Source organism: Salmo salar, chromosome 20 (genome assembly GCF_965601325.2).
Source record: "Salmo salar chromosome 20, fSalSal1, whole genome shotgun sequence".
NCBI classification, from domain to species: Eukaryota; Metazoa; Chordata; class Actinopteri; order Salmoniformes; family Salmonidae; genus Salmo; species Salmo salar.
In genome coordinates, this window is record NC_138310.1 from 46,094,952 (window position 1) to 46,118,890 (window position 23,939).

At 41.0% G+C, this 23,939-nt stretch overlaps 1 protein-coding gene across 1 annotated transcript; it reads left to right on the forward strand.

Moving 5' to 3' along the window:
- The first annotated feature begins 4,241 nt into the window (after positions 1-4,241).
- pde9ac (phosphodiesterase 9ac) lies at positions 4,242-15,955 on the forward strand. The gene is made up of 18 exons (XM_082966091.1): positions 4,242-4,899; positions 10,242-10,312; positions 10,650-10,727; positions 10,908-10,951; positions 11,169-11,223; positions 11,348-11,418; positions 11,560-11,647; positions 11,819-11,903; positions 12,035-12,109; positions 12,374-12,460; positions 12,603-12,707; positions 12,880-12,962; positions 13,308-13,464; positions 13,704-13,817; positions 14,459-14,563; positions 14,835-14,963; positions 15,420-15,702; positions 15,918-15,955. Exons 1-18 carry the CDS (start codon positions 4,831-4,833, stop codon positions 15,953-15,955), a joined length of 1,737 nt encoding a protein of 578 aa, XP_082822217.1. The 5' UTR covers positions 4,242-4,830.
- Positions 15,956-23,939: the final 7,984 nt, after the last annotated feature.

Consider the following 23,939-nt stretch of genomic DNA (forward strand, 5'->3'; position numbering starts at 1 on the left):
AGGGGGACCTTGCGGGTGCTGCAGGATTTCAGTCCTTCACGGCGTAGTGTGTTACCAATTGTTTTCTTGGTGACTATGGTCCCAGCTGCCTTGAGATCATTGACAAGATCCTCCCGTGTAGTTCTGGGCTGATTCTTCACCGTTCTCATGATCATTGCAACTCCACGAGGTGAGATCTTACATGGAGCCCCAGGACGAGGGATATTGACAGTTCTTTTGTGTTTCTTCCATTTGTGAATAATCGCACCAAATGTTGTCACCTTCTCACCAAGCTGCTTGGCGATGGTCTTGTAGCCCATTCCAGCCTTGTGTAGGTCTACAATCTTGTCCCTGACATCCTTGGAGAGCTCTTTGGTCTTGGCCATGGTGGAGAGTTTGGAATCTGATTGATTGATTGCTTCTGTTGACACGTGTCTTTTATACAGGTAACAAGCTGCCGTTAGGAGCACTCCCTTTAAGAGTGTGCTCCTAATCTCAGCTCGTTACCTGTATAAAAGACACCTGGGAGCCAGAAATCTTTCTGATTGAGAGGGGGTCAAATACTTATTTCCCTCATTAAAATGCAAATCAATTTATAACATTTTTGACATGCGTTTTTCTATATATTTTTGTTGTTATTCTGTCTCTCACTGTTCAAATAAACCTAACATTAAAATTATAGACTGATCATTTCTTTGTCAGTGGGCAAACATAGAAAATCAGCAGGGGATCAAATACTTTTTTCCCCCACTGTAATATGCCAACATTTTCTCTCCACCTCATGGCAAAATGTGTAGAACTGCAGAAAACATTTAAAACTGCAATAATGTCTATCTGCCCCATGGCAAAATAAATAGAATTGCATGAACTGTATTATAAAATAACACATTTTCTCTAAACCTCATGGCAAATGTGTTGGATTGCAGGAAATTTGCCTTAAAAAAGCAAAAAATGCCTCTCTGCCACATGGACATTTTTAAGAATTGTATAAAATTTGCTATAAAATTGGTAAATGTCCATTTTGCCCCATGGCAAAATGTGTAGAACTACAGTAAATGTGATTTAAAACAACAAGGATGTCTCTCTGCGTATTATAACATTGCAACATTTTCTCTAAACCTCATGGCAAAATATGTTGAATCGCAGAATGTTAGCTTTAAAACTGCAAAAATGTTTTTCTGCCCCATAGAAAAATAAAAAGAATGGCATTAAATGTATTAGAAAATAGTAACATTTTCTCTAAATGTCATTGCAAAATGTGTTGGATTGCATGAAATTTGTTATAAAATGGGTAAATGTTCTTTATGTGTAGAACTGCAGAAAACTTGATTTAAAAGCGACAGAGATGTCTCTCTGCCCCATAGCAAAATAAGTAGAATTGCATGAAAGGTATTGTAACATTTTCTCTCCACTTCATGGAAAAATGTGTAGAACTGCAGAAAACTTGCTTTAAAAATGCAAAAATGTCTCTCTGCCCCTTGGCAAAATACAGGACAGTGTCTGTGCTTGATGTATCCGATAGCTACAGAGGAGGACATAGAGGAAGAATAGGTAAATAAGGGTCTTTCATCCTCCAGACACAAAACATGAAGGATTTCGAGAAAGGATAGAGAAAGGAGATAAAAGGAGCTTCTGAGCAGTCTTCAACAGTTCTGAGCTGTGTTGGGGTCTGAGGGAGCAGGAGAGAGTATAAGGGCGAGACCCGGATGCAGACACAGGAGGCAGATGGTAGAGGTACGATATTTATTGTAACAAAGGGAGTAGGCAAACGCAGGTCGGGGACAGGCGAGAGTTCATAAACCAGGTCAGAGTCCAAACAGTACCAGACAATAGTCAGTCTTGAGGTCAGGCCAGGTAGGGGTACGGAGTCAGGATAGGCAAGGATCGAAACCAGGAGTACTAGAAACAAACAGAAACTGGGAAAAATAGGAGCAAGGAAAACCGCTGGTTGACTTGGCAATCAAGACGAACTGGCACAGAGAGACAGGAAACACAGGGATAAATACACCGGGGATAATAAGCAACACCTGGAGGGGGTGGAGACAATCACAAGGTCAGGTAAACAAGATCAGGGTGTGACAGACAGAGAGAGAGAGAGAGAGAGAGAAAGGGGGTAGAGAGAGAGAGGGAGATTGGGGAAGGAGATAGAGGGGGGAGCAATAGAGAGTGCGAGAGAGAGAGATAGGTGTGAGTTAGAGAGTAGGAGAGAGATTGAGAGAGAGCGAGAGAAAGAGAGAGAGAGCTAGAGAGAGAGAGAGAAAGAGAGAGATTGGTTGTACGTCTTTTATCATGAAAATCAGACCGCACATTTCACGTTGTCAACTTTGTCCTGTTGATTCTGCCTCCCCGATTACCCAAAAAGGTGTGATGCTCCTTGCTCCCATTTTACATAAGCATTGAAAATAGATCTGATTTTGTTCTCAGCCCCATTGTCCCTGTTCAATTTTTAAAGATCAGTTAAACACAACCCTTCTTGAGGCGGCTGAGCTGGGCTGGCACAATATAATATTGTAAGCAAATACAGAAGAGTAGATCTGTTTGACTGAGTTTAATGTTTGGGGATATTATCTTTGATCTACGGAGCCATCTTGTATTATTCCAAGCTCTCAATGTGCTTTTCTGCCTCTCTGTCTCTACCCACTAAGGTAATGTGTACTCAAGGCCTGTACTTATACCTTAGTGACTCTATCTGGCTTGTGTTGAGGAGTCAGTCAGTCAGTGGCATATCCGTCCCTGTGAATCAAGGTAGAGGAAGCTGTTATTCCTCCCCCAGTGCAATTAACTATAGCAGACCTGTATGGTTGGAATAGGCATAGTCTTGCCTATTGTGAGCATGCCACACACACACACATGGGAATTCAAGCATGCACACACACGCATGTGCACACGCACGCACATACACACACACACTCCTCTCAAACTGCGGGATAGATAGTGAGAGCGGGAGGAATGACAGTGACAACATGAGCATTGCCAAATAGTAGCCCACATTGTTTTATGAAAGACATCTTTGTGAGTCTGTGTTATGGATCGTTGGTTCTAATGCTAGCCTTAACCTTGATTGAACTCAGTTGGCTCTGTTGAATTTTGAAGGTTGTTGATACCGAATGAGAATAGGGGGCTTGAGCGCAAAGTGTATTTGATTTTGATATGGTAGAATAGCCCATTGGTTTAGACATAAATGTGTTTCTTAATCCAGAGTGAATATTGATTGACTTTTATCACAATATCTACTTACTGTAGGCCTACATAGATTCACAGCAGTCAATATGATGTTGAAAAGAGGAGTTAAAGGGATATGGGAAGACTGGTAGATCTCTTGTGATCTCTAGATCTCAAGTTGTCTGCTGCTGAACTTGTCTGACTAAACCATCTGCTTGTCTGATTTTCAATGAGGGGTTGAGGAGAGAGAGAGGGTGTGTGTGTGTGTGTGTGTGTGTGTGTGTGTGTGTGTGTGTGTGTGTGTGTGTGTGTGTGTGTGTGTGTGTGTGTGTGTGTGTGTGTGTGTGTGTGTGTGTGTGTGTGTGTGTGTGTGTGTGTGTGTGTGTGAGGAGCTGTTGGATGACCCCACAGGTGGACGATAAGGTCCCACTTGACCTCAAAGTCACCTTTTAGTTCTAAAATCCATCAACCTGAAGTGGATGCTGCCTGCAAATGAAATAAAGACAACTTTAGTTGTGAACGTGGGTTGTGTTGCTACAACACAGCAGAGCTATCCAAATAGCTTGAACGTATTTCTATGTGTACTTCCGAATGGTTAAATACCGTATCTTCTGCTCCCTCGATAGTGAGAGAAAGCAGCAGTCTCACTTGATCCATGTTCTGACAAGTATTAATTGTCTAACTAATGTCCACCAAGCCACTAATCCACTAATCCTACCTACCACCTCCTATTGTATTTTGACCTCCAGCCAATTAACTTACTGACAAAGCACACAAGTAATAATGTCTGAAGTAATAAAGACACTTGAATCATCCCGTGCATACATGCATATATCTCATTGATAAGACATATGGAAATGAGTGTGTAGTAGTGATCAGCAGCTTTCGCAGCTTCTATACTAAATATCTAAATATATACTAAAATGTTATGGGGATAGGAGGAGGGCAGCCTCTTTTTTTTATCACCGTAGTAACAGTCCCCTGGCAACGGACCAGAGTGCCAATTATTGTAAAAATATCCCCAGGTTCTCCCATCTCACTCTGTGTATTAGTAGCATCAGCAGCGCCGGGAAAGTTTAGAAGCTTCTCGCGTCAGGGGAAAACGCCATCGCTGACACAGTAAGTCATTGTGATGTGTTTAATTAGTATTTTACCATGAAAGATTAGATTCCAAGATAGAGCTTCAGAATACATTTGTGATTTAATTTGATTTATGTGTATTGTCCTTACAGTGCTGCTTTTCATGTTTGTGTTATCATAGTCAGAATAGTGATAATAATTTCATATGTGTTGATGGAGGTAGATGGAAATGATGAGATGAAAGCAATTGATTGGTGATATTTGATCAGTGATTTTAGTGTGCAGTTGAAAATTATAATGCAAAACTGCTTTATAAGTGAACATTTTTTAATTGTTTCCTGGATTACAGATGAATTGAGATAGTAAAATCAGCATATGTAATGCTTCATCATTTTCAAGTCTCAGTTCCAATGAAGTTGTTTATTGCAGTACTTCAGTAGTGGCTCCTGTGTTGCAGTCATAGCATCTCTCGGTGTTTCCCAGGGCTCTGACCCTGGCCATATAGTCTCCTCTGCAGGAGGAGCCTTCCTCCTGCTGGATTGGTGAGAGCGAGAGAGAGAGAGAGCTAGAGAAGGAACGAGAACGAGAGAGAAGCATAGAGGAATCAGCATGGGGTCCAGCTCTTCTTCCTATGCCCCAAAAACCATCTATCTGGACGTGGATGGCAAGGTTCAGAAGGTGGGTCCTCCTCTATGAGATTTATATTGTCTCTCTTTTCCCCATTCCCTTTTCTGATCGTTTTTTTGTCCATACTAATCTCCCTGGATAAGGTGGGTCCACCTCTTGATGAGGTTTATATTTTTTCCCCAATTACTATATATTTTTTAATTATTGACTTCTATCTGATATTATCCGGATCAGCTGAGTTAACAGATTGCGCCATCAGCTATTTTCTTTACCGTAGCTAGTCAGCATACTTAAAATGAACTAGTGAACACCAAGAATAAATCTCTTATTACCTACCCATGAGTTCCATCCATTTTCATTAGCAAATATCCTAGTTGACCAAAATTAGATCCACAGACAGAATAATCATCTTCTGTGTAAGAGGAGATGTCCTCTGAGCTAGTCAGTGGGAGCGCTGGGGTCACTCTGTGGGGACTCCCGTATCAGAGTTAGACATTTATCATAGACAGCATCCAAATGATCTTGTTTGATTACATCTCTTCAATCATTGAGGTCCCTGGCTGCAATGAGGGAGTCAACCAATAGACAGACAGATGGTGAAATGATGTCATTTTTCTGGTAATGGTAGGCTACAGTATGATTTGACTACTGTATGAATCAGGTGACCCAACCAAAAGCTCGCCAAAGTCATATAATCTCTACAGGTGCCTAATGATATTGACAGAATGAGGGTTAAGGCTCCACGGTTTTTGTCGGTTACCACACACCTCATCTCGTGCTCCAGTCATTCTGTGCCCCTTGTTGCCTATACGCTCTATTTTATTTCTATATTCGTGGCGAATATGTTGTAAATACTCCTCAAAACATGAGTCATGTGAGAGGCCTCTGAAATAGCTGTGTTTTCAAGCTGTGGTAAAAATAGACCAAGAGGTGGTGTGACGGTGTGGTTCACAGGTGTTCGTGGCGGACTTTAAACGAACGCAGACAGTGCCACCTGTTGCAAGTATGTTCTATGCCTTCATTGTTTTCTACTCTCCCCTGAGTCTGAGGAGATGGTCCTGTGTGGCTCAGTTGGTGAAGGCACGTTGCTTCCAATGTTGTAGTTGAAATTCCCGCAAGGATCACATACAGAAAACGTATGCACTCACTGCACTGTAAGGAAAACCATTGTGTGGTGGACTGATTCATTATCAAAGGGGGAAGAAACAGAACGTGATATTTGTGAGGGTAGAAACATCACTAGCCTACCCAGTATGTTCTTGTTATCGCAGCTCCCGGGCCATTGCACTGTAAGCATGCAATGCAGATAGACAACAATATAGGCTACTGTGTCTCATATTTGCTCTCATCGTATAAGCTACAACATTGTGGTGTGAGGGTCGACCACCGACTCAGAACTTTGAGTGATCTCGCTCTCTGAGGTTGTTGTGAGCAAAGTTTAATCAGGTCAACACTCGCAAGGCCGTGGGGCCCGATGGTATTCCAGGGCACGTTCTCAGAGCATGCGCATAACAGCTGGCAGGCATATTCACTGTAATTTTCAACCTCTCCCAGTCTGTAATCACCAAACGTTTAAAGATGACCACCATCATTCCTGTTCACAAGAGCTCTAAGGCTTCCTGCCACAATGACTACCGCCCTGTAAGCATTCACATCTGTAATCATGAAATGCTTTTAGAGGCTGGATATGGCACACATCAACTCCATCATCCCAGACACCCTAGACCAACTCCAATTTGCATACCGCCCCAACCGAACCATAGACGACACAATCTCAATTGCACTCCACACTGCCCTCATCCACCTAGATGCGTAAGAGGAATACCAGTGTGAGAGTGCTGTTCATTGACTACAGCTCAGCGTTCAACACCATTCTCCCCTCCAAGCTCGTCACCAAGCTTAGGACCCTGGGAGTGCACACCTCCTTCTGCAACTGAATCCTGGACTTCCTGACGGGCCGACCCCAGGTGGTGAGGGTAGGCAACATCACCTACACCACGCTGACCCTCAACACGAGGGCCCCACAGGGGTGTGTGCTTAGTCCCCTCCTGCACTCCCTGTTCAACCACAACTGCATTGCCACACACAACTCCAACACCATCATCAAGTTTGCTGACGATGCGACGGTGGTAGGCCTGATCACCAACGACAATGAGACAGCCTACAGAAAGAAGGAGGGCTGTGACCTGGCAGTGTGGGGCCGGAACAACAACCACTCCATCCACGTCAGTAAGGTCAAGGAGCTGATAGTCAAATCCCATAGAAAATGCTAGCTAAATGCTAATGAGGGCATTGCAAAACAAACTATTTGCAAGCAGGGGATGGAACCGGTTCAGGGACCAGAACCGGAAACCCAAAAATATCATTATCATCACAATATCCTTGTGTTTACTTGATAGCTACCTACAGAAATAGCTAGCTAGAACAAAGTTAATAAGATTAAAATTAATTAAAAAGAGTTAAAAGCAATACAAACAGGGGACGGGGGGACGGGGACCATCCACATCGATGGGGCTGCAGTGGAGCGGGTCGAGAGTTCCTCTCTGTGCAAATCACTAAGAATCTAAAATGGTATGGGCCCTTAAATCCTCAAAAAGTCCTACAGCTGTAGCATTGAGAGCATCTTGACTGGTTGCATCACTGCTTGGTATGGCAAATGTACTGTCCTCGATCGCATGGCTCTACAGAGGGTGGTGTGGACAGCCCAGTACATCATTGGGAGCGAGTTCCCTGCCATCCAGGACCTGGAGTGAAAGGAAGGCCCGGAAAATGGTTAAAGACTCCAACCACATTTTTTTAAACAACTAATTGACCGATGTCGGTTAAATTATTTGAATTCCATTTCATTCAAAAAAAATTTGGTGAGCTCATTGCTCACATTGCACATTGCGCTGAAGTTTTTGTAGAGATACAGTACCAGTCAAAAGTTTGGACACACCTTCTCATTTCAGGGTTTTTCTTTATTTGTACTATTTTCTACATTGTGAAATAATAGTGTAGACATCAAAACTATGAAATAACATATATGGAATCATGTAGTAATCAAAAAAGTGTTAAACAAATCAAAATATATTCAAAGAAGCCACATTTTGCCTTGATGACAGCAATGCTGAGCTCTTGTTGGCTGCTTTTCCTTCACTCTGTGGTCCAACTCATCCCAAACCATCATAATTTGATTGAGGTCGGGTGATTGTGGAGGCCAGGTCATTTGATGCAGCACTCAATCACTCTCCTTCTTGGTCAAATAGCCCTTACGCAGCCTGGAGGTATGTTGGGTCATTGTCCTGTTGAAAAACAATTGATAGTCCCACTAAAAATAAACCAGATGGGATGGAGTATCGCTGCAGAATGCTGTGGTGGCCATGCTGGTTAAGTGTGCCTTGAATTCTAAATAAATCACAGACAGTGTCACCAGCAAAGCACCCCCTCAGCATCACACCTCCTCTTCCATGCTTCACTTTGGGAACCACACATGCAGAGATCATCTGTTCACCTATTCTGAGTCTCACAAAGACATGGCGGTTGGAACCAAACATCTCCAATTTCGACTCATCAGACCAAAGGACAGATTGCCACCGGTCTAATGTTCATTGCTCGTGTTTCTTGGCCCAAGCAAGTCTCTTCTTATAGGTGTCCTTATCGGTTTCTTTGCAGCAATTCAACCATGAAGGCCTGATTCACGCAGTCAACTCTGAACAGTTGATATTGAGATGTGTTACCTGAACTCTGTGAAGCATTTATTTGGGCAGCAATTTCTGAGGCTGTAAAGTCTAATGAACTTATCCTTTGCAGCAGAGGTAACTCTGGGTCTTCCTTTCCTGTGGCGGTCCTCATGAGAGCCAATTTTGTCATAGCGCTTGATGGTTTTTGCGAGTGCACTTGAAGAAACTTTAAAAGTTCTTGAAATGTTCCGTATTGACTGACCTTCATGTCTTAAAGTAGTGATGGATCTCTGCATGCTTATTTGAGCTGTTCTAGCCATAATATGGACTTCATCTTTTACCAAATAGGTTTATCTTCTGTACACCAGCCCTACCTTGTCACAACACAACTGATTGGCTCAAACGCATTAAGAAAGAAAGAAATTCCACAAATGAACTTTTAACAAGGCACACTTGTTAATTGAAATGCATTCCATGAAGCTGGTTGAGAGAATTCCAAGAGTGTGCAAAGCTGTCATCTAGGCAAAGGGTGGCTATTTTGAAGAACCTCAAATATAAAATATATTTTGATTTGTTTAACACTTTTATATTTACTACATGATTCCATATGTGTTATTTCATAGTTTTGATGTCTTCACTTTTCTTCTACAATGTAGAAAATAGTAAAAGTAAAGAAAAACCCTTGAATGAGTAGGTGTGTCCAAACTTCAGATCTAATGACCAAACAGTGCTATCGCAATGTTGCATTTGGCAGCATTTCAAACAGCAACTGCTTCTCCAATGGATATGTCCTCCAATTTATTTGGCTCATTAAACCTTGAATGCATTCAGGGATAAAAATTGTCAATGCCCTCTTCATATTTGATCCACTTAGCACAAGTGACTCTACCAGATTTTGTTACCTTTGAACACTGACTTGCCTATTTATTCAAGTCTGCTTGGATTTTGGATATATAGAGCCAGGCACTTAGTAAACCCAGTATACTTGTGATTACACAAACCCCTGTTGTTATGGTGGCAGAGTTTTTCAAGTAGAGACCTGATAGTGACACATGTCCATTCAAGGCCTCAAGAGTTTGAGGCATTGTCTACTACATCTGCTTGTGCAAAAGGTCTTCAAGTTGTTGGAGGCTAGCCAACATCGCAAGCTTAGATACACTTTATTTGACAATTCATTTCAGACAGACACAATATAAAACGAATATGTGTGCCGTCAGTATACCACTACATAACTGACATCGTTCATGAAATGTAGAATCTGTTTTGGCATTTCTGTGTATATTGCTGTGATTTACAGAGAACGATACAAACTCTCTCACTGGGTTGATGACGCAAGGATTTGTTGCTAGTATGCTGTTAGAGTGTCGTATTATCTACGAGATTGGGTTGGTCCCTGACAAGGGTAGGCTACACTGTGTTTAGTTCACACACATCTTCAACTGCATGCCTTTGTGATTTAGTCCTCAACATCTTAACTCTCAACATACAGGGCTCACTTGAAAAAGAGATGTGCATCTTAATGTGACTTCCCTGTTTAAATAAAGGACACATAACATTTAATAAAAAAAAATACAATTGTTTTCTTCCCCCACTCTTTCCACTTTGGACACTGCAGCCTTTTTTTTTTTACACAACAGACTTAGGTCTCACAGAGAGCTGACTGTTTTAGGTGGCTTGAGATGCGTAGAGAGACACAAACGACTCTCACCATGCGTCTGCCATTTTTTTCAGGTGGTTTTCAGTCGGCACTGCAGCCCGTGTGACATCAAGGAGCTTCTTTGTTCCTCGTCCAACATCCCCAGGTCAGTGACATTTCTCCTTCTCTCGTCTCTCCCACCACTCCCTCACAGTCACACATCAGTCTAAAGTATGCATTACACACAACACATTTGTTTGAAGTTCACTGCAAATGTATCGACTCACTATCCTGACAGAGCGTTTATGAATGATAAGTCAACTACAAGTAAACACCAAACGACAAGCTTAGCTTGTGTTTTAGAGAATGCTAACAAGAAATGTATGTTGGAACCCTTTATAGTGCACTACTTTTGTGCCCTGGTCAACAGTACTGCAGTTTGGGAATAGGGTGCTATTTGGAACACACCCTTATTATTTATTCTTGTTGCTCCCCGTCCATAGGAATACTGCTATCACGATGGTAGATCCTGAAGGGGCCCTGGTGTCCATAGACCCTACTATGCCTACCAACTCTCCCAAGTAACACGTCACCTTTACCCAAATCACCAAATCTCAATGATACAGTATATTTATTGATCTCAGTCATAGATTAATCCAAAGAATGCATAGCATTTGTACTATGTGTAAAAATGATTTTCAAATGTGACGTAAACAATGACTTGATGAATGATGTTGGAATGTCACTGACATGTTTTACAGCTCCTTGTACAAAGTCATTTCTTTATCCACCGGTCAGCTAGGAGGTGAAGTACCAACATGATATTTCAAATTCAGAAACACTTTAAACTTTTACCTTTTAGTCCTTAATTCAATCTTACTCACATAACTCACATAAAACGATCACAGCAAAACTTGGAAAAACAACATTAAAACAGATCTGGGTACTAAACATTTCTTCATGTTCACAGGTAGCATTTTGATCACTAGAGTGAGTTATTTCTTGTTTGTTTGCACCCACAGATAAAGAAGACATGTTTCAAAACGTGTTATCTCAGGTGGCGGAGCAGTTCAGCAGGTAATTGGTGTGTTTATGTTCCACTGCAGACAGAAGCACTCCGCTTTAGTCTTTTCTCTATCCGCAGAAATACTTCCATGACACCAGAGCCTTTCAAACAAACCCCTTTCACATATTTGTGCAGGGCTTTCCGAATCAACGAGCTGAAAACTGAGGTGACCAACAGACTGGCAATGTTGGAGAAAAGAGTGGAGTGTATGTGCAGGTTTTTTTTACTGAACTTTCGATGTGTGTTTCTCTCTTTGTGTGTGTGTGTGCATGTGTGCATGTGTGTGTGTTGTTTCACTGATACTGAATTCCCCATTTTATGTACTAACAGTCATGTTGACGTTACAGTGGAGGGATTGAAGGTGGTGGAGATTGAGAAGTGCAAAAATGACCTAAAGAAACTACGAGATGAGATGACATCCAGAGGAGGAGGGAGGTACGGTGACCTTTGACATAAATGACACTCATCAAGCCATGCTCCAGATTTCTTAGGATATTCTATAGTAAGACTTTTATGATGGTTTTAAAATGTTGTTGTGATTTAGAGATATCATACAGCTAGTAGATCGATGATACAAATGTGATGTATTCGCTCGCGTCTCTTCAGAGTTGGGAACTGTCCCTGCAAGTACAACTTTTCAGACGACGGGAAAAAGCTTAATCCCAGACGTGACGTCCCAAGTTATCCAAAGGTACGGAATTAGGGGATTCTAGAAATATACAGGAGCCTACACGTTTTTTTTTTTCTGTCATATCTAAAGATATTCATCACTTTGACATCATTAATCCTAGTAATCCTGTGATTTCTCTCTCATTTCTACAGTACACCTTATCCCAGGAGACAATTGAAGCACTGAAGAAGCCAACATTCGATGTCTGGCACTGGGAACACAATGAGGTTAGTTCTCTTGAGATTCAGATCTAATATCTATCATATTTCCAACCAGGCATATATAATCCCATTTTTGTAGTAAAACAAAAGTATTTTCTCAAATTGGGAACTTAAAGGAATAACTACACTCAAAAACGATATTTTGGTATTTTGTTAATTAGTCCAATCCCAAAATGTTTTGCATGTCAGCAATCAAGTTTAAGATAGAGCACTTGTTGTGCCTTATGATGATGATGTGTAGTATTCCTTTGACTTTGATTGGTGGTTTAGATGCTGAGCTGCTTGGAGTACATGTACCATGACCTTGGACTGGTGAAGGAATTCAACATGAACCCCATCACTCTCAAACGCTGGCTGGTAAAAGTATAACTGTATAAAAGCAATTACCTCAATGTGCAAGTGGATATGCTACTGATATGGAACAACGACTTCAAAGAAGAGAACCATAGAGTATTGATGACTAATTGGCTAGTTTGATTGACAGCTTTCTTTCTCACAGCTGGGCATTCAGGAGAACTATCGCAGCAACCCGTTCCACAACTTCCGCCACTGCTTCTGTGTTAGTCAGATGATGTATGGCATGATTAACCTGTGTAACCTGCCGGTAAGAAACAACTGTACTAATATAATATAGTACATGCCATTTACCAGACACACATGGTCTATAACTAGGGTCCAGAGTTTTTTCCTGGTCAGGTCAGGATGTCAGGAAAATCTCCTGGCACCTTGTACTAGAGATTTATAGGAGACTAACATGTGCTGTGTGTGTTCCTCAGGAGAAGATGACTCTGACGGACATGGGCATTCTCATGACAGCTGCAGTGTGCCACGACCTGGACCACCCCGGCTACAACAACACGTAAGTGCCCAAAGGTTCCTACTCTGCGCCTCAGTTCCCCCTGCTCTACAGCCTTTGCTAGATCTCTGAATTGATGTCGATGATAGACACAATACTGACAGTGTTCATTCACAAAGAGATGTTTTGGAACTTCTTCATTTATGTTATTACATTGTGGAAATGGTCCAATCTATGCTTCCAGGTTTGATGTAAAGTTAGAAGTTCCTTCCTAACCATGTAACATGACCAGGGTAAAACTCTGGGCCCTAGTGATTATAGGCTTCCCTGGTCAGGTCATGTTGTCAAGGAACACTCCTGGTCTTAGGCATAAATCAAACTGTCACAGAGGTGTATTTTGCTCGTCAGGTACCAGATCAATGCTCGCACAGAGCTGGCCGTGCGTTACAACGATATATCTCCCCTGGAGAACCATCACTGCGCCGTGGCCTTTCAGATCCTCTCGCTGCCCGAGTGCAACATATTCGCCAACGTCGAATTGGAGGCCTACAAGCAGATCAGACAGGTAGGTGGCGTCCTAGGCTAATGCACAGTGATTCTTCTGCATCCCAATTTGCACCCTATTACCTACATGTGCACCACTATTGACAGAAGAAGAGCACTATATTGGGAATAGGGTCCCATTTGGGTTGCTGCCTTTGTCTTTTTGCATTTCCTTCTCTCCAACTAACCCCGAGATGTTTCGCATTGGCCTAAGGCAGGAGGGGGCTTCATCATTTGTGATGATTCCATCTCCCTTTACAGGCCATCATTACCCTGATCTTGGCCACAGACATGGCCCGGCATGGAGAAATATTAGACTCCTTCAAACATAAAGTGGACAGCTTTGACTTCACAAACGAGGAGCATGTCACATGCGTACGTATCGTACATCACATGACATCAACTGTCTGTGTATACTGTATATCAAGAGGTGCCAAATAGGCATAACTTTGTTCAGGTATAGCCTCAGCACTTCAGCAAACAACAGAAAGCAGGAGGGTTGCTCAATAACAAAGACAGGGATGGAAAAATAGGGCATACCCAAGAAAGACTTTGAATAGTGGACTGGTGATATCATGTGATTGTAATGGAGATAAGAATGTACTGTAAGCTCACTACACAGCTATCTTGAAATGCCACTGATGGAGCTGTTAAATTAGATATTTTTTGATAGCTCAAACGGTTGGTATGTTGTCAAGGCAGGCGTTCACGTGTGTCTGCGAGCAGAGGATCACTGGTTCAAGCCCAATATGGGGACAGGGACAGTGGAGAAAGCTAAACTGTTTGCAGCACACTGATGTCGGTTTCATGACACCAGTCCTGTCCATCCTGTGGAATAAAGCCAAGAGGGTTCTAAGATAAAGTGCCTGTGTTAATCTTAAGCGCTCCAAAGCCTTTTTACCACAAGTAGACCTTTCCTGAAAAGTCAAACTAGCTAGCCAATGATAAAAACTATGGTTGTGTTGACATTACGCATGGTGAAAAGGTATCTTTATGCCTTGTCCGTATGTGTGCAGCTGAAGATGGTTTTGATCAAATGCTGTGACATCTCCAACGAGGTCCGGCCTACCGAGGTGGCTGAACCCTGGGTAGACTGTCTGCTGGAGGAGTATTTCATGCAGGTGATCTCAATCAAGTCTAATCATGTCTAATAATAATAATGTATAATAATAAAGTCTAAAAATAATGAGTCTAGTAATGTGTTGATTGGAATTATGGGGTGAAAACAGGCTCAGCTGTCACTCTTGAAGTTGCGCATGCTTTATTTAGAAGGGTAAAAATCATTTGTGTTTTTGCCATCTTGGCCTTCATCAGAATGAGTCTATTAATTAGAATGATGTCATTAAAGAGTGGAGTGACATGTGCAAACCCTCCTGTCTCGGGAATGGACAGAGTGACAGGGAGAAGACTGAAGGACTGCCGGTGGCTCCGTTTATGGACAGAGACAAAGTGACCAAGCCCACTGCCCAGATCGGATTCATCAAGTTTGTCCTCATCCCAATGTTTGAGACAGTCATGAAGGTAGGCGTGTGTGTTTGAACTACAAAGTAATGTCACCATATTTAAAAAATATATATATATTTAACTAGGCAAGTCAGTTAAGAACAAATTCTTATTTACAATGACGGCCTAGGAACAGTGTGTTATCTAACTTGTTCTGGAGTGGAACGACAGATTTTTACCTCGTCAGCTCGGGGATTACAATCTAGCAAACTTTCGGTTACTGGCCCAACGCTCTAACCACTAGGCTACCTGCACGCCCCAATATTAGATTGACATAGTGTGCAAGTATGCATGTGTCGGTGTTGGTGTTTGTGCACACAAGCGTGTGTGCATGTGTACCCGCCTGCGAGTGTTTGCGTGTGCTTCCGTTTGTACACGTCTCTTATATTTCATGACCTCTTGAAAACAACGCCAGTGGATAATTCCATATTGTCCTGAATACCTACCTACCATCCTCCCCTGTGTGTGTTGCAGCTCTTCCCCCAGATCGAGGAGATCATGGTGCAGCCTCTGAGAGACTCTAGAGACCACTACGAGGAGCTGAAGCAGATCGATGACGCCATGACGGAGGTAGGACATCTGTTCTCACTTAATATTACACTGTCCTTCAGGGTTGGGGTGAATTCCATTTTGAATTCCAGTCAACTCAGAAAGCAAACCAAATTCCAATTCCCACTTTTCCTAGTTGAAAAACATTGGAGAGAATTGGAATTTCTTATTACTCACAATCAACCGGGGTATTTGTATCAGGGGAGGGGTGGGATTACACGTCTGTGTCCAACCACTTTCTAACATAAAGATGTGTCTTTTGTTCAATGAGGCACAGAAGAAAAAAACTGAAAATATGTCATTAGGAGGGAAGAAGAAGTAAGCTTTGCTACTGCGAGCACAGTGGTACTGTGTAAGTAACTGACTCTGATTGGCCTGTAGTGTTAGTCCTGAGTGCCCCCTCTCTCTTCTGCCTCTCTCCAGTCTGCCAACAACAACGCTGCTGCAAGCTAGTGAGCTAGCTATAATAGGAGCGCAAGGCTTTTTACTACGACCGCACAATATTTTCATCACTCTGAATTTGCTTTCGAAAAAAGAACTGAATTAACAAAAAGAAACAGCTCAACTCTACTGCATTACAAATGTTTGTTTTTACAAAAAAACAACAGACTCTGGTGAGTATTTGGAACCACCAGCAAGATGAGGCTCTTCCATTGAAGATGAGGTTTATAGTTGAAGTATTCAGTTCTATAGTATTCCCCTCCAATTTGCACCAATCAGTCCTGGCCCTTGGGAGGGGGGGGCACTCACCTCAACACCAAAAACGAAGCTGGTCAGCCCAGTGGCAAAAGCAAAGTGGTGAAAACGTTGCGCTTCCGTAACGTCATCAATGTGGGTCATTGGATTCTTCACAACCTCATTGATAACGTTCTGACGACCGAATAGTGTCTTCCCCGTCTATGATTTTACAGTTTTTCTCTCCCTTTGCTGTTTGTGGTATTGCAAGTTCATAGTGTGCAGGATTTTCCACAGCGAAGAGCATTGTGATGGATATGGATACCGATGGAGCCAAGTCACAATCAAGAATGCTTTGCCCTACTAAAAGCACTGTGTGTGTGTGTGTGCTTGTATGTGTGCGTTGTGTGTGTGTGCGTGTGTGCGTAGGCTTGTGTGCGTGAGGGTGTGCATGTGTGTGTGCCACTTAATCAGAATCCTCTCTGGAGAATCCCATCTGATATCCTGAAGTGCTTTTTTTCATTTTAGGGCTCTGGCTCTCGTTTTATGATCCAAAAATTCAAAAAGGTCATGGGTCGTCCTGATCTGCGTCTTTGAAGATGGAGGGTGAAAAGACTTGTCTTCTACACACTGAACCAACCTCAGACTACATGAAACCTCCTGGTTGATCTCCACTGTTTTGTTATGAACATTACAGAAGGACGATCGCTCTGTTTCAATGTCCACACTAGCATACTACATAGGATGAATTCATGTATCAGGCACGTTGGAATATAGCTCATCTGAACGCTAGTTGGTCATTGTAGGTATCCACGGCTGTGTATACACAGGCAGCCCAATTCTGATCTTTTTACCCAATTATTGGCAAAAGATCTGATCTGATTGGTCGAAATACCAATAATTGGGCAAAATATCATAATTGGTCTGTCTATGTATACACAACCTATCATAATTTCTGAGTGACAATTGGTCAATGTAGGTCTATTTTTTGCCATATTTTCTGCTTTCAGTTTTTAGTCACACTTGTTGATGTTGCCTATTACGGTATAATGAATAACAACTAAGATGTTTACTGGAACACTGTATTTTCCTTTTTCAATTCTCCTATTCAAATGCAAAACTGTTTCTAAAACAGTTTGAATAAATTGACTCTTAATTTAACCATGTCAAGTACACAGCATATTTTAACATAATTATTATTACGAGGTTTAAACATTATTACAACAAATTCAACTAATTATCCCCTAGTGTGTGCACTGAATGAATTTACATAAATTCATATTTTGAGGTTTGTGTAATAGCACATCCATTGTTGTTCAATATATTCAGTCTTAGATACATGTTGTAAGTTATTACAGAAGTATTTAATTACAATTTAAAATGTTATTCTTGTATTTTATTTATTTTTGCATAGAACATCCCACGTAAACTGTGCAAACTACATTACAGTTGTAAAACACGTAACATCCTTTTATACAAAATGTGTCACCTAGTAATAAACTCCACCAGTATTTTGAAAAGTTGCAGGTTATTAAGAAGAGACCAAAATGTTCAGTAGTGTCTGATTTTCATTTCAGAAAGTCATTCTCATTGAAGGTTCATGAGTAATACCATTGACTCTTCTCTGAATGGTGCAGGGATGAATGAACCAATGGGAGGTCGAGCTCGGAAGTCTTTGAAAGCTTGTGTACTTTACTTGAAATCTGTATTCTAATGTGTATGCTTTATGCACAATACGGATGGCCCACGCTTACGCTTGGATTTCCTGCTCGTTGTCATTTAGGAAAACCATTTTAAGAGCGTGGTAGTCCATAGCTTCAGGCTTTGAGGGGGTATATGTTGAAACAGGACTTCTTTGACAGTTTTGTTGTACAACCCCAAACTACCACTTAACCCACATCTCTCTATAGTATCTCTCCACAAAAAATAAGTGGGTGGTATTCAACAGGTACAGTAGATTTCCTATTGCCTGTTTTATAACATTTATTTATTGCGACCTGTTTCACATTTCCAAGAGTGATAATTGTCTATCTGTAAGACGATACTTAAATACAGTATGCTTACACTTTTTATGACCTACATGATGCTGATGAAATTTGGATGATAAAGTATATGGCTTTGAAGAATCCAAAGAGATAGGATGTCAATACTGACTTTAATGTTTTCTGCAGGTCTGCTGCTAGATAATAATGACTTTTGGACAAATCCAGAGGGACAAACAGGGATGGAAATAACTTCATTCTGTACGTTTTCTTTGTTAGTTTTCACGTGGCTTCATGTCTAAGTTCTTTTCACCTCTTTTCTGAATCTGTTTGATTGTGTCTTTGGGCTGAACTTGAGTATGGCCTAGTCATTTTGTTCAGAGGGAACTATCTTTATACTCTATGTTGCATGGATATAAAGGACATCAACCACCTGAGCCACGACCTGTTCACCCCGTTATCATCAAGAAGGCGAGGTCAGTACAGGTGCATCAAAGCTGGGACTGAGAGACTAAAAAACTGCTTCTATCTCAAGGTCATCAGACTTTTAAATAGCCATCACTAGCTGGCTACCACCCAGCTACTCAACTCTGCACCTCAGAGGCTACTGCCCTATATACACTACCGGTCAAAAGTTTTAGAACACCTACTCATTCAAGGATTTTTCTTTATTTTTACTATTTTCTACATTGTAGAATAATCGTGAAGACATCACAACTATGAAATAACACATATGGAATCATGTAGTAACCAAAAAAGTGTTAAACAAATCAAATATATTTTATATTTGAGATTCTTCAAATAGCCACCCTTTGCCATGATGACAGCTTTGCACACTCTTGGCATTCTCTCAACCAGCTTCACCTGGAATGCTTTTCCAACAGTCTTGAAGGAGTTCCCACATATACTGAGCACTTGTTGGCTGCTTTTCCTTCACTCTGCGGTCCAGCTCATCCCAAACCATCTCAATTTGGTTGAGGTCGAGGGATTGTGGAGGCCAGGTTATCTGATGCAGTACTCCATAACGCTCCTTCTTGGTCAAATATCTCTTACATAGCCTGGAGGTGTGTTTTGGGTCATTGTCCTGTTGAAAAACAACTGATAGTCCCACTAAGCCCAAACCAGATGGGATGGCTGTAAGAGGTGCGTACTGGCGGCAGAGAAGTCAGGCGCAGGAGAGCAAAAACTGATTTACAACTGCGAAGTTTAATAATAAAAACCACCGTAAAAAGAACAATATATCAAATGGGTACAAAACCCGTCACACACCAGCATAATGTGCACAAGCACTTACAACAAACAATTCCGGACAAGGACATGGGGGGAACAGAGGGTTAAATACACAACATGTAATGATGGAATTGAAACCAGGTGTGTGGGAAGACAAGACAAAACAAATGTAAAATGAAAAGTAGATCGATGATGGCTAGAAGACCGGCGACGCCGACCTCCGAACGCCGCCCAAACAAGGAGAGGCATCGACTTCGGCGGAAGTTGTGACAATGGCGTATCGCTGCAGAATGCTGTGGTAGCCATGCTGGTTAAGTGTGCCTTGAATTCTAAATGAATCACAGACAGTGTCACCAGCAAAGCACCCCCCACACCATCACACCTCCTTATCCATGGTTTACGGTTGAAAATACACTTGCGGAGATCATTCGTTCACCCACACCGCGTCTCACAAGACACGGTGGTTCGAACCATAAATCTCCAATTTGGACTCCAGACCAAAGGACATATTCCACCAGTCTAATGTCCATTGCTCGTGTTTCTTGGCACACGCCAGTCTCATCTTATTATTGGTGTCCTTTAGTAGTGGTTTCTTTGCAGCAATTCGACCATGAAGACCTGATTCACACAGTCTCCTCTGAACAGTTGATGTTGAGATGTGTCTGTTACTCTGTGAAGCATTTATTTGGGCTGCAATTTCTGAGGCTAGTAACTCTAATGAACTTATCCTCTGCAGCAGAGGTAACTCTGGGTCTTCCATTCCTGTGGCGGTCCTCATGAGAGCCAGTTTCATCATAGCACTTCATGGTTTTTGCGACTGCACTTGAAGAAACTTCCAAAGTTCTTGAAATGTCCCGTATTGACTGACCTTCATGTCTTAATGTAATGATGGACTGTTGTTTCTCTTTGCTTATTTGAGCTGTTCTTGCCATAATATGGATTTAGTATTTTACCAAATAGGGCTATCTTCTGTATACCACCCCTGTCACAACACAACTGATTGGCTCAAACGCATCAAGAAGGAAAGAAATTCCACAAATTAACTTTTAATAAGGCACACCTGTTCATTGAAATGCATTCCAGGTGACTACCTCATGAAGCTGGATGAGAGAATGCCAATAGTGTGCAAAGCTGTCATCAAGGCAAAGGGTGGCTATTTGAAGAATCTCAAATATAAAATATATGTTGATATGTTTAACACTTTTTTGGATTCTTCATGATTCCATATGTGTTATTTCATAGTTTTGATGTCTTCACTATTATTCTACAATGTAGAAAATAGGAAAAATCAAGAAAAACCCTTGAATGAGTGGGTGTTCTAAAACTTTTGACCGGTAGTCTACATTGACATGGAATCACTTACCACTTTAATAATCAAATCAAATGTTATTAGTCACATTCGCAGAATACAACAGGTGTAGTTCTTATAGTGAAATGCTTACTTGCGAACCCCTAACAACAATGCAGTTTAAAAAAAATATGAATAAGAATAATAAATAAAAGTAACAAGTAATTAAAGAGCAGCAGTAAAATAACAATAGTGAGACTATATACAAGGGGGTACCGGTGCAGAGTCAATGTGCGGGGGCACCGGTTAGTCGAAGTAATTGAGGTAATAATAATAATGTTTAAATACTGCATTACTCATCTCATATGTATATACTGTATTCTATTCTACTGTATTTTAGTCAATGCATTACTCATCTCATATGTATATACAGTATTCTATTGTACTGTATTTTAGTCAATGCCTACTGTATTTTAGTCAATGCATTGCTCATCTCATATGTATATAATGTATTCTATTCTACTGTATTTTAGTCAATGCCTCTCCGACATTGCTCGTCCTAATATTTATATATTTCTTAATTCCATTATTTTACTTTTAGATTTGTGTATTTTTGTGAAATGTTAGATTCTACTACTACTGTTGGAGCTAGGAACACAAGCATTTTGCCACACCCGCAATAACATCTGCTAAATATGTGTATGTGACCAATAAAATTGCATTTTGATTTGACAAAAGTAACCACTAGGCCTTGCTATCTCACTCTCCCACCAACATTGTATCTTTCTGATAAATTATACTTTGCACGTAAACTGGTTGTTTTAGTTCTTTGTTTGATTCTCACTGCAGTATCATTTTGCCCTTTTCTTTCATTTCAATTACACATAAACACCCTTTCGACATGTCCTACTCTGTTGATGATGCGGCATCAAGAGATGACTCCCAAGACAAATCTAACCTTTTTCATCACTCGAGTTTGTTCAATGAAAGGACAGATCTCAGTGGACTGAGAGACACGTCTTGTCTTTGAATGGGAGTAATTACTCACTTGCGTGCGAGACATCAAGACACACAGTTTTTTCATTAACCAGAAGGAACGCTTTAATTAGCTATGACATACTCTTATCACAAAGGTGATGTTGTTGCTTTGCCAAACAGAGCTAAAGGGACATATTGATTTAGTTTAATATACTGTATGTACCCTTTAAATACCTTGTATCGGATTACCTAATAAATGTCATCAACTGTTGGCGACCTGTTATTCAGGGCAGGTGGGGCTCTGTTTTGAGCCCCACATTTTTAGCAACAAAAAATATATATACACACCTTACCTGTTTGGCATAATATTTTGGTGTTAATATGAGTCGCATATCAGTTTGCAAACAATGTAAAAAATATATATCATTGAGTTAATAAAGCCACATACAAACATGGTCTCTTTTGTTTTCTTGAGTAAGGCAGCTCCAAAATGCAGCCTAGCTCAGTGCTTTCGGTGGTGGTGGGGCGGGCCACCAGAAAATAGGAGCATTGTGCCATGATTGGCTCAGTGTTCTGTCACTCATGGGGACACTACATCACGGCCAAGTAGTAAGGGTAGACATTGAAAGTTCAACCCCTATGGCTCCTGCCATAGAATTACATTAGTAGTGCCCTTCCAAGAAGGCTCAAGGTCATTGGCCACAGATAAAATTACGTCAAATCACATTATATGTACAATAGCTTTGATGGGACTGATCATGTCAACATCTTACTTTCAAAATCTAGCTAGCAGTCATCATCATGAATCAATTTGACAATCTACTGGCAAATCCTTTTTAATCATTGTCATATGAAGAGAGATAATGGAGAGAAATTATAGATAAAATGTATCAGTGCTCATCGGCCATTGGACATAAACATTACACAACAAGTTGGAAATCGTAATTTCAACAATGAGTGGTTTCGAAGGATTCGGTGACAATGGATAACTACCAGCATTGCAACTGGGAAGTCGGGAATAAACGAGCTCAGACTGTGAAAATATGTTTTGAACGGTCATCCAACTTGGAATTGTAAATCTGGCCACTTTCTCTTTCTTTGATGACAATATTTGCCGACAAAGGACCGCCGCGCCACCTTCCTGTTCAAGAGAGCACATCATAACAAGGTCCAAAAATGTCTTATATGTTGCTGCATAAATGATATAATATGCCAGGGAGATATGTATACTGTAGCTAAGAAAGTAATACCAAGTGTATGTTGTGTAGTAAGCTGTTAGTAGCCCATGTGCCTCACCCTAATAATTTGGTCTATTTTCACCTCTTAATTTCACCTACTGTTCTGACTTGGTGGTGCACATGTAGCCTTATAACCTGTGTTTAAGAAATGTAATCATTGAATATTGTAAGAGCTTTCATTGTCTGCTTATATGCCCACTTTATTTATCCTGCGGTTCTGACATGGTGTACAGGGAAAACACTGTAGGAATGGCCCATGTTCTGAATTCTGTCGCTGTACATTTCAAAACTACTGAACAAATAGTTATATTGACTACGTCCATCCTGGCTCATTCATTAATGTCTTAATAGAAATTATGGATTGCCTCTTATCCGCTAACTCAAAAAGAATCTAATTTTACATTTTAGCCATTTAGCAGATGCTCTTATCCAGAGCGACTTACAGTAGTGAATGCATACATTTCATACATTTTTTCCCCCCGTACTGGTCCCCCGTGGGAATCGAACCCACAACCCTGGCGTTGCAAACACTATGCTCTACCAACTGAGCCACAGTTGTTTAACACTTTTTTTGGTTACTACATGATTCCATGAGTTACTTCATCGTTTTGATGTCTTCACAATTATTCTACAATGTAAAAAATAAAGAAAAACCATTGAATGAGTAGGTGTGTCCAACTACTTAACAACTACTTAAATATGATCCCCAATTAGAGACAACGATGACCAGCTGCCTCTAATTGGGAATCATACAAAAAACCCAACATAGAAAAAATAAACTAGAACACAACATAGAACAAATAAACTAGAATAAACCCCCCAGTCACGCCCTGATCTACTCTACCATAGAAAATAAGAGCACTCTATGGTCAGGACGTGACATATTGTCATTATTTTCCCTGAACTGATTAAGAACATAGGAGACATCTAATTCGTTTTTTGTTTAGAACAACAAAAAACTGAGTGATAATATTAAAAGTTTAGTCTGAAAGTCTAATCAAATATTATTCTTAAATTAACTGATTTTTATTGGGATTGTTTTATTAGGCTCATT